The following is an 18,368-nucleotide window of genomic DNA, read 5'->3' as shown; positions in this document are numbered from 1 at the left end:
GTTATATTTCATTGTCCTAAATCAGATAATCTGAGTCACAGAATAGTGATAGGAAAACTGATTTTGAGAATAATTCTGTAATCTAAGATTTTTTTAATTTGGCATTTTTTTAAATTAAGCTTTGCTAACGGGTATACAAGGACAGTTGTTTTCCTCAGGAAGATAATGCTCATCTTCACGATAGGGATAGTGTCTTGGCTTCCTTATTTATTAACAAACCTACCAACATACTGCTTAACCTACTGTTACAAACGGAATGTTTGTGATTCTACCCACTGCTCCCTGCTACCCCAGATTTATATGTTGAAACCCAATGTGATGATATTTGAAAATGAGGCCCTTGGGAGATAATTGGAGTTGGATGAGGTCATGAAAGTGGGACCTTGGCCTGATAGGATTGGTGTTCTTAAAAAGAGGTAAAGATATCCAGCTCCTTCTCTTCCCTTGAGAACATGTACATGAAAGGCCATATGAGCAACATAGCAACAAAGTGATCATCTGTAACCCAACAAGAGCATTATCACCTAGATACCAAAGCTGCTAGCACCTTGATCCCAGACTTGTAGTCACCAGAACTTCGACAAAATTAATTCCTATTATTTAAACCACTCAGTTTGTGGCATTTTGTTATAGGAACCCAATCCAATTGATATAACCACTGTATTATAAAATGTTATTTTTTAATAGAACAGATCTTGAATATTGAGTTTACATACAATTGGTAGTAAATAGAATGAATTCATTTTGATATGTTTCTTTGAAATTCAAGATTTTATTTTTACATGGATATCCTAAAAATGGTTAGTAGCTTCTTATATTAACTAAAAGTTTTGTATTAATTACGTTGAATGAGCTGAATTCTGGAAGAACTAGTTATCTTTTTAGGAGAAAATCAACAGAAAGGATAAGAATATTAAGATTTAAGAAGTCATTCTTTTTTCTTATTTCGCCAAGTCTGTTTACCACTTAAATGTAACATCTGTATAAGCCTTCTGTAATATTTTCATAGACAAATTATAGTTATGACCACTCATACATTCCTACTGCCTTTTGTTCATACTCTGTCAAACATTTAACACATTACACTATAATTGTCTTGTCTACATTTTTTTCTTCCCTCTAAAGCATTGGAAATCCTTGAAGAAGGGGTTTATGCTATCTTCGTCTCTATTCCATGAATCTAGGACACAGGTGTTGAGTTATAGTTGATGAACTAGTGAATCAATGCACAAAGTATAGTAATAACTCAGATTAACTATACCCTTGTTCTTAGCTCAAAGATTTAGTGGGATAAAACTAATAACTGAAACATAGCCATGTAAGAGTATATTTTATTTCAAAACTACTGATCTCTTACATTGAGAAGCAGACAGCCATGGTATATTTAGAAGTTACAAGTAGAAAATTCACTCATGGGAGTGGAATTTTGTGAGAGAACTTCTAGGTGAGACTACAGGCTCAGAACAGGAGTATGCTAAACTACTTTATTAAAAGGATATAGTGAGTGATATATTAATACAAATCTTGGAGCTTAAGGAAAAGCAAGATGTAAATGTGAGGAGGGATTTTACTCATTGGCCTTTTTGCTGGTGATACGATTAAAGTAAAAAGAAAATATCTAAAAATTCTGAGAGAGAACTATTAATCCTAAATCTCATTTTAACCAGTGAAAAGAAATTACTTGCTTACATGTTTGCCTTTATTTTTCTGTCCTTCAAGAGAGCCTTTGGGTATGCTGAAATTAGTTGCTCATTAGTCTTCATTAGTAGGCATTTGTTTTATTATTACCCACCTAATTCCTACATTCCTAGTCCCAGTCATTGTTCCCTAGACATACTCTCTCTTATTAATGTATGTCCTTCCAAATTTCATTCTTCTTTCAATAAAGTAATCTTAGACCCTTGTCTCCTCTCTCTCACTCCCTACATCCAACCTTTCAGCAACTCCTGAAATTTTTATTTTTTTATGTTTTTATTTCAATTTCAGTTAATTAATATACAGTGTAATAATAGTTTCAGACATACAATATAGTGATTCAGCACTTCCATACAACACCCAGGGCTCATCACAGCAAGTACACACCTTCATTCCTATGACATATTTTACCCATCTCTACCTACCTCCCCTCTGGTAATCATCATTTGTTCTCTGTAGTTTAAGAGTCTGTTTCTTGGTTTGTCTCTCTTTTTTTCCCCTTTGTACATTTGCTTTGTTTCTTAAATTCCACATATGAGTGAAATTATATGGTATTTATCTTTCTCTGACTTATTTTGCTTAGAATAATACTCTTAGCTCCATACACATCGGTGCAAATGGCAAGATTGTATTCTTTTTTGTTGCTGAATATTATTCAGCATGTATGTGTGTATTATATGAATTTATTCCATGAATATACATATATGTACATATATATATATACATATACATATACACACACACCCCTTCTTTATTCATTCATCAGTTGATGGACATATGGGCTGTTTCCATAATTTGGCTCTTTTAGATAACACTCTTATAAACATCAGTGCATGTATCCCTTTGATTAGTATTTTTATATTCTTTGGTTAGATATCTAGTAGTGAAATTGCTGGATCATAGGGTAGTTCTGTTTTTAACTTTTTGAGAAACCTCCATACTGTTTTCCCGAGTGGCTGCACCAGTTTGCATTGCCATCAACAGTGTAAGAGGGTTCCCCTTTCTCCACATCCTTGCCAGCACTGGTGTTTCTTGTGTTGTTGATTTTAGCCATTCTGACAGGTGTAAGGTGTTATCTTATTATAGTTCTGATTCGTATTTCTCTGATGATGAATTATGTTGAGCATCTTTTCTTGGGTCTGTTCACCATCAGAATGTCGTCTTTAGAGAAATGTCTGTACGTGTCTTCTGTTCATTTTTTAATTGGATTATTTGGCTCTTGAGTTTTATAAGCCTTTATAGATTTTGAATACTAACTCTATCAGATATGTCATTTGCAAAAATCTTCTCCCATTCTCTAGGTTGCCTTTTAGTTTTCTTGATTGTTTCCTTCATTGTTCAGAAGCTTTTTATTTTGATGAAGTCCCAATAGGTTATTTTTTATTTTGTTTCCCTTACCTTAGGAGCTGTATCTAGTGAGAAGTTGCTATGGCCAATGTCAGTGAGATTACTGCCTGTGTTCTCTAGGTTTTTATGGTTTCAGGTCTCACATTTAGGTGTTTTATCTGTTTTGAATTTTTTTGTGTTTGTGTGAGAAAGTGGTCCAGTTTATTGTTTTGAATGTTGCTGTCTAGTTTTCCCAACATCATTTGTTAAAGAGATTATCTTTTTCCCATTGCATTATCTTTCCTACTTTGTCAAAATTAATTGACCATGTAATTATGGGTTTATTTCTGGGTTTTCTGTTCTGTTCCATTGACCTGTGTGTCTATTTTTGTGCCAGTATCCTACTGTTTTGATCACTACAACTTTGTAATATAACCTGAAGTCTGAAATTATAGTGCCTCCAGCTTTGATTTGCTTTTTCAAGGTCACTTTGGCTATTCCAGCTCTTTTATGGTTCCATACAAATTTTAGGATTGTTTGTTCTAACTCTGTGAAAAATGCTATTGGTATTTTGATAGGGATGCATTAAATGTGTAGATTGCTTTGGGTAATACAGACATTTTAACAATATCTGTTCTTTCAATACGTGAGCACAGAATGTCTTTCCATTTCTTTGTGTCATCTTCAATTTCTTTCATCAGTGTTTTATAGCTTTCAGAGTACAGGTCTTTAACCTCTTCGGTTAGGTTTATTCCTAAGTATCTTATGGGTTTTGGTACAATTAAAAATGGAATTGATTCCTTGATTTCTCATTCTGCTGCTTCATTATTGATGTATAGAAACGCAACAGATTTCTGTACATTGATTTTGAACCTTGTGACTTTCCTGAATTCGTGTATCAATGTTAGCAGTTTTTTTGGGCTTTCTGTGTAGAGCATTATGTTCTGCAAATAGTGACAGTTTGACTTCTTCCTTAGTGACTTGGATGCCTTTTATTTCTTTTTGTGATCTGATTGCTATGGCTAAGACTGCCAGTACCATGTTAAATAACAATGGTGAGAGTGGGTGTCCCTGTCTTGTTCCTGATTATAGAGTTTTTCCACATTGAGGATGATAGTAGTTGTGCGTTTTTCATACATGGTCTTTATTATGTTGAGGTATGTTCCCTCTAAACCTACTTTCCTGAGGGTTTTTATCATGGATGGATGTTGTACTTTGTCAAATGCTTTATCTGCCTGTATTGAAATAATTAAATAGTTCTTTTCTTAACGTGATGTATCACTTTGATTGATTTGTGATATTGAACTACTCTTTCAGTTCAGGAATTAATCCCACTTGATTGTAGTGAATGATTTTTTTTAATATATTTTTGAATTCTGTTTGCTAGTATTTTACTGAGAATTTTTGTATGCATGTTAATCAGGGATATTGGCCTATAGCTCTCTTTTTTAATGGAGTCTGTATCTGATTTTGGTATCAGGGTAATGCTGGCCTCATAGAATGAATTTGTAAGTTTTCCTCCCTTTTCTATTTTTTGGAATAGTTTGACAAAAATCGATGTCAGAGAAAATCTTTAGAAACAATGACAAAATAAGAAAAAAATGGTAATTAATATATATCTATCAATAATACTTTGAATGCAAATGGATTAATGATTCCAGTCAAAAGACATAGGTTGTCATGATGGATGAGAAAACAAGATCCATCTACATGCTGCCTGCAGGAGACTCATTTTAAACTTAAAGATACCTGCAGCAAAAGCAATTTTAGGAGGGAAGTATATAGCAATATAGGTCTACCTCAAGAAGCAAAAAAAAATTCAAATAACCTGATCATACACCTAAAGGAGCTAGAAAAACACAATAAATGAAGCACCAAAGAAATGCAATCAATTATAAGAGAATATTATGAAAACTATATGCCAACAAATTGGAAAAATTGGAAAAACTGGATAAATTTCTAGACACATAGAACCTACCAGAGAGAGAGAGAGAGAGAGAGAGAGAGCACTTGAACAGACCAATAATCAGCAAAGAAATTGAGTCAGAAATCAAATAATTCCCCACAAACAAAAGTCCAGGGCTAGATGGCTTCACAGGTGAATTTTACCAAACATTTAAAGAAGAGTTGTTTTAATTTAATTAACATAAATATAAGTAGCTATATGTGACTAATAGCTTATCTTGTTAGTACAGTTTTACAGCAAAAGTCATCTCTTATCACTACTCTGGCACAAACACTCCACTTACTTCCAATCTCATTCAGAAAAATGAACTCATTCTGGAGGCACCTGGCCTGCTGAGTCAGTAGAATCACATGACTCTTGATCTTGAGGTTGTGGGTTTGGGTCCCATGTTAGGTAACAGAGATTACTTAAAAGTAAAAATCTTTAAGAAAAAAAATCTTCTATAGCAACATCCAGAATAATAAACCCACATTCTAACAGAGATCCTATAAGGCCTGGGACCCTTGTTTAATCTGATTGCTAGCTACAGCTCTGATCTCTTTGATCTCATTGAGGTTGTGGAAAGAATAAAGGGAATATCAAGAATGTTTTCCAGATTTCAGACAATAGAACTAGGTTGGTGTCATTTACTGATCTAAAAAACATCCTGAAGTATTTATTAGAACACATTATCTGACATGAATACCTATGAACCTAAGCACCTTTTATGAGTCTAGCAAGCTAAACTCTAGGTTTATTGTAGTAAACAAAGCAGCTGTTATCCTTGACCATGTATAGTGTTTACAGTCTAGTAAAAAAGCATACAATTTTTAAAAACCTAGATAAATATATTTGCCATTAAGAGTTGCCATAAGTAATAAAAAGAACATTTTCCACAGGTTATATGGGAATAGGGGGATATGCTTTGAGTTGTTCAGAACTGGCCTCTCTGAAGACAAAGCATTTGAGCTGAGACCTGGAGATAAGAAGACCAAAGCCATTCTACAAAAGGGAGTAGCCAAGAATTATTTGGGAGTGGCGGGGGGGGGGGGGGGGTGTTGGAGCCAGCCAGTGTGCCAAGAAAGGAAAGACAGTGGTTTAAGGACCTGAAAGGCCATGTTGGTGAAAAGGAGTAATAGAGCCATAAGAAAGAGTTCAGAGAGATAAGCAGAGGTCACATCATTCTTTTAAGAAATCTGTTCATGAATGGGACAGAGAAAAAGCAGTAATTGGAAGAGGTTTGGGAAGCAAGAAGTTTGTGCTGTTTTGTTGTTTTATTGTGAATAAGAAAATTCAATAGAGAAGAATGGATGGAGATTGGAAGAGGACATAGTGGTTTCTAGCTTTATGACATTAGGCAAATTACTAAATAATTTGGCAGAATTCCTAAGCCACACACGGCCAAGGATTGGCTATTAATATATAATAGCATTTCCTCCACAGGAGAGAAGGAGGAAAAGGAAGAAGATAAAAATGCAGATGCAAACAAATAGGTTTGTAAGGATAGAGGCAGGGTCTCGAGTAGCGTCAAATATATGGACTATGGTCTTCTCTTTACTCGGTGAATAATAGGCAGGGTCATCTGCTGAGGAAATTACTTACCTCTTAGGAGTTTGGGTTAAATGGGGAAGGTTTGAAATGGTTGTTTCACAGACTAGAAGACTATACTAACTAGGGAAATATCAAATATTTGTGGTGGTACAGTCTGTAAGGTTGTGTTACTTTCTTGCATCTCTGCTGAGATTCCTGATGCAGAGGCAGGATTGAAGTTTTGACAGGTTCAGGCAACAGAAGGAGTTTAATGTATTAAACATAGTAAAAAATGATGGATTGCAAACTCTAGGGCTAAGAAAATGAATTGGAGACAACTGCTATTGATATATGGGAGAAGGAGAAGAGATAGTAGACTGGTAGTAGACTGGCTGGTCTTAATAATGAGAGTAAATGGACAGAGCAATTACCAAGATCAGAAGTGTTGGTTGAGAAAAGATATTTGAATTAGGTACACTGTTTTCAATTGATAGAGGAAAACATCCAGGAGCTAGATAAAGACAGCAGCTTAAAAAGGGAGTGATCGGGATTGGTTAGAAGTAAGAAACCATGCATTTTGTTTGTATTTGTTTTACCAGAAAGTGAAGGAAGAGGAATGGTTTGAATGTCATATTGGAAAACCAAAAAGGTACCAATCACATCTTTCAAATATTGAGGAAAGGAATCTAAGCTGCAGCTTTATTTATTTAAGCCCAAGTGCCCATTACCTTCCAAGGGAAATATCCTTTGGAGGTTGGTGGGCACAGTATCTTTTATTAAGGTCTGTGACTGATACTGGTTACAAAGACTGCCACATTGGCTCTAGCAGGTAGGTTCTGCAGCATTTTTTTCTACATAAGAAACTTGAGATGGATACCTGGCTCACTATCCAAGATATAAGGAAGTGAAAAGGCAGACTATAGTAATGGGATACATACTATAATCCTGTTTACATAAAATTTTACGTAGCTGATTCTAAATTCTTTTCTAACACTAATTCAGGAGATGTTAATTTAGGTTTCAAAACCTTAATGATATGCGGTCAAAGAAGATCACAAAACTCAAACTAAATTTCCTTCTTAAATCATTTAAGAGACTCATAGTATGTGTAGTATTTAAAAGGATGTGAAAGAAATGCCAAAATTAAATATATACATAGGTCTTATAACCCTGTTTATATTTGTTGATTGGTAAAATATTCTTTAGAATCAAAACCAATTTTAACAGCATACTTCTTAATAACCCATATTAATTTCTCTCAGGAATAGAAGGAAGGGCAGGTACAGAGAAATGTATGAGAGAATGTTCATCAGACTGATAACAATATTCACCTCTGGGTCATGAATTTGGGTTTTTTTCCTATTCTTTGTATGTTTTATGTATTTGAATTTTTATGATGAACAAATAGTTTTCAAAAAAAAATTTTTAAGATTTTATTTATTTGAGAGAGAGAGAGCATGCATGTGTTTAAGCAGAGTGTGGGTTGGGGAGAGGAGGGACAAGCAGACCCTGCGCTAAGCATAAGCCCAACACAGGACTGGATCTCAGGAATCTGAGATTATGACCTGAGCCAAAATAAAGAGTTAGCCATTAACCAACCATGCTACCCAGGTGCCCCAACCATCATTTTTATAATAGGGAGGTATTTCGAGTAAGTGGGGAAAGTTTAATCATTTGGGAATAATATAAAGAAATCCTTACTTCAAATCTCACATCAAACCATATTCCCAAAGAGTTAAAGATTAAATAAATATAATTGAAATTATAATAAAAATATAGGAAGAAAATGCCTTAAACTCTTGGGGTAGGAAAATAGCAATAAGTATATCTAGTGATCAGACCTAAATACCATTCTCCATTTGAGGGAACCAGGACTGTTTAGAGAAATTTTGATTCACAGGAAAGTAAAGATATACCTGTAGTGTCTTTTTATGTTCAGAAGTCCTTTAAGAATGATGAGAACAGAGTATGTCGATAGAACACAGAAGCCAGCTCAAAGGAGCTCCCACTGGCCAAATAGGAGAAGATTTGAGCATCAGAATAAATAATGATGGTCAATGGATTGTAACCCATTTAATAAAGCAGGAAGCCATGAGTACATATTGATACAAATAACTGAATGAATAAATAACTTATTGAGGAACAAAATATTTACATAGCCACAGAGTACCTTCCCACAAAATATTTATTGACTCCAGGGGGAAAGAATAATTTTATTGTAGACATAACTTTAATCAAATTAATGTCAGCAGTAATGGGCAAATTGAGATCATGTATCATCTGATAATATGCAATGAGAATTCAGCAACACATCGATGGTATTTCTACCAAATATACATAATTTAAGTCTAATCATAAGGAAACATCAGACAAACCCAGATTGGGAACATTCTACCAAATACCTGGCCTGTAATCCTCAAAAGTATTAAGGCCATAAAAGTGAAGAAAGTCTAAGGAACTTCCAAATTGAATAGGACTGAAGAGAGACATAATAACTGAATGTAATATGTGATTCTGAACTGAGTCCTCTGCTCTGAAGAATGATATTGGGACAAGTGGCAAAACTTGAATGGGGTCTGAGATCAGATAGTATTATCAATTTCCAAATTATATCAATACCCTAAGTCAGTTATATTGTTGTTATGTAAGAAAATATTTGTAGGAATCATAGCCTAAATTATTAAGAAGTGATGGGTCATCTTGTCAACAACTTATCCTGTAGTGGAACAGGGAAAAAAATGTTTTTCTATATTAACAGCTTTTCTGGAAGTTTGAGATTGTTTCAAGATTTAAAAAATAAACATATGTGAATTTATGTGTGTTAATATCTTTAGTAAATTGAGAATATTTTCATTTTGTCTTTAAGTAGGCTCCATGTCTAGCCTAGCACAGAGCCCAACACAGGGCTTGAACTCATGGCCATGAGATCAAGATCTAAGCCGAGATCAAGAGTCAGATACTTAACCAACTGAACCACATTGGCACCCCAAGAGCATTTTGAAACTGGTAACAAATTGAGTATCCTAATACAAAACAGACAAAAGATAACAATGAGATGTTCTCAAAAGAAGAAACAAAAATAACTAGTAAGCCTCACTAGTGATCGAAGAAATGCAAACAAAACCGAAGAGATACCATTTTTTCAGCTATCAGATATTTAAAATGATAACACCCTGTGTTAAAGATAGCGTGGATGTCACTTGTGTTAACCTTAGGAGTGTACATTGTTAAAATAATTCTAGGAAAGGGTATCAAAAGTTGGAGTATACATTATCATTGTTGCCATCATCCCATTTCTGGGAATTGATCATAAAGAAATAATGATACAAGTTAACAAAGGTGTGTGTACAAGAATGATTACCATAATTTGTGTGCATTACTGAAAATCTACAGATAACCTAAGAATTATCAGTATAGATTGGTTGACTAAATCATGTTGCATCCACATAATGGAATACCTTGTTTGCAAAGTGAGGAGGTAAGAACAAAACAGATTACAAAACAACATAATATATGTAATATATGATGTATATATCTAGAAAATGGTCTGTAAAGATATACATTAATAGCCTAACAGTAATTACTCTGAGTATTTGAATTGTAGGTGATTTGGCCTTTTTTTTTTTTTTTCTTTTTCTTTTTATAAACCTTCTTGTGAGACAGCATAGTTTAGATAGGGGCCCTTTGGTTAGACAATGTAGGCTTGAATCCTGACTCTTCCACTTACTAGCTGTATGACATTGTATAAGTTACTTTACTTCTTGGGCCCCCATTATATAGGCTTTAATAGGAGTATTAATAATAGAAACTACTTCTTAGAATTATTAAATGAGATAATAAAAATTTACCACTTAGCAAACACTAGCTAATATAGTAAGGGCTTAATGAATTTAGGCTTCCATCTTTATTATTATTTCTGCTTCTATGTCTAAAATTTATTCTAATAAACATTTTTATTAATAGATCGATAAAGCTATTTCTCCTTTAGGAATATAACTACATAAGCAAATATTTTTGATCTGGACAATCAACTTTCTTTTTCCCTGTCTTATTCTTTCTTTTGAGAAAAATACATTTGGAAATCAATTCCTCCTTAGATATGACTGTGATTGAACAGTAGCCATATTTCCTGTGCCTCCCACATAACTTAGCTCACTCCTGAAAGCTTATTAAAAGACTCAGTAACAGAATGTTTTTTGGGACTCACTTGGCAGTTCTAGGTGGTACTGTTGTACTAGTCCCATTCCTTCTTACCTCCTTAAGAGTATACCTTGTTCCATGTTGTTATCCCACCTGACTTGCATCCATACTGCAACTGGAGCATTACTATATTATATTTACAGCATGGGAATTGATAATCATTAACAATTACTGAGAGCCTGTTATCTCTCAGGTATTAACATATTATTTTTGTTATTTTACTTAATCTTTACACAAATCTCATAAAGTTTATAGTATCCCCCATTTTGAACATGAAGAAAGAGATACAATAGGTTTATTTAGTTTATTTAAAGTCACACAGGGACTCAATCTCAAGGGACTCCAAATAGCCAAAACAATCTTGCAAAAGAACAAGGTTGGAAGTATTATACTTCCTGATTTCAAAACATTTTACAAAGCTACGTTAGAGCAGTATGGTTTGGTACTGGCATAAAGGCAGGCATTTAGGCCAATAGAATATAACAGAGGACCCAAAAATAAACCCTTGCATTTTTGGTCAAACAGTCATCAACAGAAGTGCTAAGACCATTCAAGGGGAAAGAGCAGTCTTCAATAAATGGTACTGGGAAAACTGGATCTCTACATGCAAAAGAATGAAGATGGACCATTATCTTATGCCGTATATAAAATTAACTCAGAATGGATTAAAGACCTAACCATAAGACCCAAAACTATGAAAGTTTTAAAAGAAAGTGAAGGGGAAAATCTTCATGACATTGAATTTGACAATTATTTCTTGGATATAACACCAAAAGCACAAGCAAAGAAAGCAAAAATAAACAAATGGGACTACTTCAAACTAAAACACTTCTATGCTTCAAAAGATACAATCAGCAAAATGAAAAGGCAACCTAGGAAATAGTTGGAAATCTTTTATGTCATAAAGAATTAATATGCAAAATACATACAGAACTACAATTCAGCAATAACAAATTGCCTGGTTAGAATCTGGGCAAAGGGCTTGAACGGAAATTTCTTCAAAGATGATATACACATGGCTAACAAGCAACTGAGAAGATACTTACCAGCACTAATCATTAGAGAAATGCAAGTCCAAGCCACAATGAAATAATACCTCACACCCATTAGGGTAAATTCTTGAAAAAAATATGAAATAGAAAGTGTTGGCAAAGATGTAGAGAAATTAGAACCCTTGTGCCTTAGCGAGATTGTAAAATGGTACAACTGCTATGAAAAATGGTATGGCATTTCTCAAAAAATTAAAAAATAGAACTATATGATTGAGCAATCCCACTTCTGGGTGTATATCTAAAGGTATTGAAAGCAGGGTTTCAAAGAGATATTTGCATACCCATGTTCAGAGTAGCATTATTCACAATAGCCAAGAGGTGGAAGCAATCCAAATTTATAGCAATCAATGAATGGTTGCTGATGGGTAGGTAAATGTATTGATGGATGTATCTGCTGGTTGCTTCTGTTTTCTCAGTGGAAGGTTAAAAGCTAAGAATACAGTGGATCCCTGGGTGGCTCGGCGGTTTCGTGCCTTCCTTTGGCCCAGGGCGCGATCCTGGAGTCCCAGGATCGAGTCCCATGTCGGGCTCCTGGCATGGAGCCTGCTTCTCCCTCCTCCTGTGTCTCTGCCTCTCTCTCTCTCTCTCTCTCTCTCTCTCTCTCTCTCTGTGACTATCATAAATAAATAAATCTTAAAAAAAAAAAAAAGCTAAGAATACAGATGGATAAGGATATTAGATGTTTGTATAAAAAAAAAAAAAAAGAAAGTGTGGAAAAGTCATCGAGGAGGTTAAGACTGTGAATAGTGAGATTGCCAGGCAGTCTTAAGGACCTATTGAAGTTTGAGGTCATGAATTTACACTGAGATCAGTCCACCTGGTTGGAGCCATTTATCCACCACTTTTAGCTGCACTGAGGCAAATGTGGAGTGGGTAGAGAGTTGAATTTAGCTGACTAGTTTTGCTGAGTGAGACAGAACAAGAGAAGAGCAAGAAAGTAGAGACAAGGACTGACCATAGATCAAGGTGATTAAATAATTAAAAGCGTATATCAAGGGGAATGGGTGAAGAAATCGTAGGCAATGGTATGGAGGTCTCTGTGTGGTCAAATGATTACATATGGCCTCTAGGTGGAAAGATAGGAAGTGGCAGTTGTGGGGAGGAAAGAGCAGGAAGGGGAATACCAATTATTGATAATGGCAAGGTCTGATCATAAGGGTAAGCACCATAAGTAGGTATGATCATTAGGGTAAGCACCATAAGTAGGATGGAGACAAGATCATCAAGAGAGAGTTGATCAAGAAACTGAAAGGCCAGGATATTTGAAAGATAATGATTCAGGGTTGGCTGGATGACAACAATGATAAGTAGTAGGAGACATAATCTAATGACTTGTTTACATCAGTAAGTAAAGGAAATCAGAGTAATGGTGAAGTGAATACCTTTTCATGAAAGACCATAACCTCTTTCAATAGTATTTCTGTCAGACACTGGATTATTTAGCCTATACATGCAATTCTTATATCCTCATGTTCTTAGTATTCTCCCAGCTGTGGCTCATGGGTCTGTGCTGGTCATTGCTCTCCTTGCATTTCTAGTCTCTGTATGTTCTGCTCTTAGTTGAGTATTCATGGTAACGAGAATCAAACTCAGTGTTATTAGGTGAAAAGCATCAGAAAAAGAAAAATCTGTGACAGCCTTCAGGGTAATAGTAATGGAATTTTTTTTTTTTTTTTGTTAGTAATGGAATTTTTAACTTGAAAATTACTTGTGAATAGACTTCACAGTCTTTATAGTCACATGCAAATTATATGCTAATATAACTTGAGCTCTGCAAACCATTTTACACAATTAGTTGAGACATTTGATATTGTGCCTATTGCCCTAGAAGTATATCTCACTATTTGTCATAAATGAATACTTGAAATATATGTGTAAATAGAATTTTGGTAATACAAATCATTTTCTCAATGATTTACATAATAATATCAAAAATACTTTATATTCATTTTAAATTAATCCTAATTGGGAGTGATAAACAGTTTTCCCTAAGTATTTTTATCAAGTAGTTAAATCAATATTTAAATGCACCAGAAGTTCTTATTTTTAAAAACCCAGCAATTAATCATTTTAATGGGAAAAATCAGTCTTAAAAAGAAAAGTCATTGTTGAGTCCTGTAACTTTAAGTCCGAAAGGACAAGAGAGATTATTAGTACAGCTCTGTCACATGAGAAAACTTTGAGCCCCGGAACAAACAATTAAATACTTTGCCTCATTATCACACATTTAGCTATAGTTGCTGATACAAATAGACCAGGAACCCAGATCTTGGTAATACTTTCCACTGTGTTATTCTGCTATCTCGTTTATATGCTGTAAATCTACATTTTTCCATCTTGAATTGTCTTTAATGTCATGTACCAAGTTAATACAAGTGAGGCCTATTTGTGAAGGTCTCATAGGTGCAACTAAAAGAAAAATACCTTTCTAAAAACTATACACTGGATACTTTGTGTTGAATGGAGTCATGTTCAAACCTCATCAAAGCCACATTAGTGTATTTGAACCCACAGACTTTTCATTGAATCTGGATCTCACTCTGAGGCTTTATTTTAATTTAGCCTAAAGAGCAGATAAGTTGAATTTTTAGAAAACTTTTTAGGTGCCTCTTCTGTCACTTAATTGTTGTACAGCTTTGAACAAATCACCGAAGTCTCCAAAGGGTCTTAATTTTCTCTACCACAAAATGGAGCTAATGACTCTATTTACCTCACAGGGCTATTGTAATGATCAAATGCAGGGGAGATGCAAAACATTTTTGAGTATTTACTACATCAGACACTTTACCAGTAGATAAAATTAAAATCAAGTAGTTTTGTTTAAAAAAAAAAATCTATGAGAGTTTATTATCTATGATTAAAATTTTCACTTATAGACTAGTTATTTCATATATATATAATTTTATTTTTATCATTTATGTTTTCACAAATGAAATCTCATCTTTTGTTACCCAAGATTTTGTTGATTTTACATTTACATTTATTCTTTGATCACACTGAGACTTTTGTTCATTGTTTGAGAAACTACAAGGTAATCAACTGGTATTTATTAATTGCTTGATTTCCTTTCTAGGTATACTACAACTATATCTACACTTATAGCAGATTGACTAGACTATAGCAAATATACTATAACAGATTTTTAAATCTTTTTAAGAAAGATTAATTTATTTATTTGAGAGAAAAAGAATGCCAGCTCAGGGAGGAACATAGAGAGAGGGACAAGCCGACTTTGCAATGAGTGCGGAGCCCAACTCGGGGCTCAATATCATGACCCTACCCAAAATCAAGAATCGGAAGCTTAATGGACTGAACCACCCATTTGCCCCTTTTTTTTATCCCTTTTTTTTATCTTTCTTAATGAGACTGACAAAAATTACTTTTCACAGAAGAAACAGTGCTTTCTTCTTTCAGAAGAAATAAGTTATTCTTAGAAAACATGGTAATATAGCAGATATAGAACAACTATTTCTTGACAGAAAAAAATTTAAATACTTGATATTTTAAAGGTAAAATTTGAAATTCTAATAATTGTTTTCACATTCTTTGTACTGTTATAGTTTTAAAGACAAATTGTGGAATCTCAAGTTAGATCATTTTACTATAAAAGTTGTTGAAAACTAAGAAAATCAAGGTAAAATAGTATATATGATTTGAAATGTGCTGCCTTTGGAGCATATTTTAAATACTTTGATAACCTTTGTTCATTGCTTGGAAACATTAATAAGGAGGACAGTGTCATATTTGTAACTAGATTTCCTTCTGCCTCCTTATAAATTTCCTGATTTATAAGTTACTATGCTGCTGAACAGCAACAAAAAAAGACAACAGCCTCAGAATTAAAGGGATTTAATTTTTTTTTTTAAATTTAGATGACAACAGAAGATATTTTTATCAGTAAAAGAGTTTTATAAGTATTGCTGGCAAAAACTATCTCATAAAATTAATAGTATTTTAATAGCAATATCATATAAAGTAATTTAGTTTTAAATGCTGTAATCCCATGTGTCATAAATGAATATTATCAATTTATATACCTGAATGTATTGCTTTTTTCCCATTTAATTTGGTATCAATACGTTTATTGTCCTAGAAATCTAATTAGTTTGAAGTTTATTACTTGTAAAGTTCTAAGCAATGCTGGTGAATGGATTGTTTTATGTCAGTGTTAACTAAGGAAAGAGGGGGCCCCTGGGTGGCTCAGTGGTTGAGCTTCTGCCTTGGGGACCAAGTCCTTTATCGGCCTCCCTTCGAGGAGCCAGCTTCTCCCTCTGCTTATGTCTCTGCTTCTCTCTGTGTCTCTCATTAATAAATAAATAAAATCTTTTAAAAAAATAAGGAAAGAGAGTAAGATGTATTGGCTTTATGTCTCTATTTTAGTTCTACTATCAAACTTCTCCACCATCTTTGAAGAGAATCTTAGCTCTAATATAGTTACCTTAACAGACTGGAAGAATATGAAATAATCGATTGTATTGATTGAGTAATTGCAATGAGAAACTCAGAAGTAATTTATGTATGTGGTATCTAGTAATGTACCTCAGACTGCAAATTTACTACCATGTGCTTAAGGCAAATTTTATTATTGAACAATTTGGGGCAGAAGGAAAAATGCTTAAGAAACTTTTTGTAATATATGAAATAATGTCTTGAGTAGATTCATTATTCGTGGATTAGAATGAACTGGATATATTCATGATCCACCCTCCTTTAACCCATCCTGACATTCATCAAATGGCTGGCTGAAATTCATTTCATAATCTGGGACCTTGGAGCAGATTTACCCCTTGTGCAAATCTAATTGACCCAAATAGGAATTGAAAAACGTGCATTCAAACAGCAGTACCACCTTCTGAAAGTTGAGCCAGCAGGGACAAAATATGTTACTTATTTATTTGTATATATTTATGTGTTTATGTATATTTATATATTCATATATTTATGAAAGAGTTACATCAGTGCCATTATGGAATATCATTTTTTATAGACACATTTCTTCACTCATTACACTGGAAAAACGTGTCCGTGTAATCCAGAGTACCCTCACTGAAAACAGAGAAGTAACTATATGAGATAACCATACTGCCAAAGCCTTTAATTGGAGTCATATTTGTTTTGTACATAACAACATTCCTTTCTCTTGGTATTCCTTTTTGTTTTTGTTAGGTACTTTGGGGCTAGCTCTGGCTGTTAAACAAAACATTTACAGAGATATGCAACAGGCTGAACAACCTACTATTGTTTTTGCACACTAAGTAGTCTTCTACTTTTCTAACTTGTTCTGTTCTTTAATGTTGCATGTGTGCTTCAAGTTATATTTCATTTTTTTCTTTAGGGCATTTATTCTGCATATGTGGTTGCTTTATTTGGGATCACAGTAAAGCAAACACCTGTATTTTTAAGGACACCCACAGCTCTAACAGCATCAGTCACTAAAATGTCTATGAAATAACTATGCTCCAGAACCTCATTATCATAACAATTAATGTTTAGCCATGGCACAAAAGCAGTGCGTAATCAAGAATATTAAACTTAGTCAGTGTTAAACCAGATGTTCTTCACAGTTACTAAATTTCTTGAGATGTTTCATAACATTTGTAAAAACATTTTTTAATTAAGCTCTACACCTAACATGAGGCTTGAACTCATGCCCCCATTATCACCAATCTCATACTGTACCAAATAAGCCTGCCAGCCTCCCTATTTTTGTAAAATATTTTTAAATATTAATATTAATACTAATATTCATGTGAGAGATAATTGGTCTTCTTGAATTCATATATTATTTTCATTTTAAAAACAAAGGAAATTATACTCACTTGTCTTTATATGCCTTAAAAGATCAAAATTTTAAATTACCATTATTTTAGCAGTTTGTTCTAAGAAAATTAAAACTTTTCAGATGAGCTTAGGTGATCAAGACATTGATTCAGGTGTAATTGGCATAGAAGTTCATTAATTCTGTGTTAATTATCTATGATTACTACTGAAAAGCTATAGTGGCTTCATCTTGTAGGTTGCTTCATTAAATCATTAATTTTCTAGGAGGTAACTAAGCTTGACATAATTAAGCCATCTCAGTCTCCATAGATTTTTATCTTCCCATGATATCAAGAACACTGAGCTAGTGAATAGAAGGCATTGTAACTTATTTCCTCGATGTATTGACTTTACATTTTTAAATTATACTATTTTGGTTCATTTTATATTATATTTAGATAATCTCATAAATTTTAATTATTTCCTTACTGTTACAGCTTAGATTTTGAATTTCCTGTATAATAAGCCCATTTATATATTTGAACCACTTCTTACCCACAGTTCATTAACCCATGGCTACATAAAGCTGCTTCAGTTTATCCAGAACGTCATATATGAGGAAGGATTTGATGGATCCAATCCCCAGGTATTGAGTACCTTCAAAGCCTTTTATAATCATTTATGTAATGTTGTTTTTAAACTCTCTAGAGGTAAACCCAGAAGGTTTTAGAATAATCAATAGTGAACAAGCTGTTTCCAAGCACAGAAGATGTAAATGAGCAGAGCACAGGCAACCTTACTTTAATTGTTAATGTGTATTTAAAGTTTTAGCCAAGTTCTCATTGGATACACAGATGTAT

The 18,368-nt window shown here is 33.8% G+C and overlaps 1 protein-coding gene across 1 annotated transcript in view; it reads left to right on the top strand.

Annotated features, from left to right (window-relative positions):
• Positions 1-18,368, top strand: part of ELP4 (elongator acetyltransferase complex subunit 4) — a 242,556-nt gene that overhangs the window by 70,792 nt on the left and 153,396 nt on the right. Inside the window, exon 6 of the mRNA XM_041722909.1 lies at positions 18,070-18,154. Coding sequence (XP_041578843.1) covers positions 18,070-18,154 — 85 coding nt within the window. The remainder of the gene's footprint in view (positions 1-18,069; positions 18,155-18,368) is intronic.

This window comes from Vulpes lagopus, chromosome 11 (assembly GCF_018345385.1).
Source record: "Vulpes lagopus strain Blue_001 chromosome 11, ASM1834538v1, whole genome shotgun sequence".
NCBI classification, from domain to species: Eukaryota; Metazoa; Chordata; class Mammalia; order Carnivora; family Canidae; genus Vulpes; species Vulpes lagopus.
This window is presented reverse-complemented; position numbering and strand designations above follow the sequence as displayed.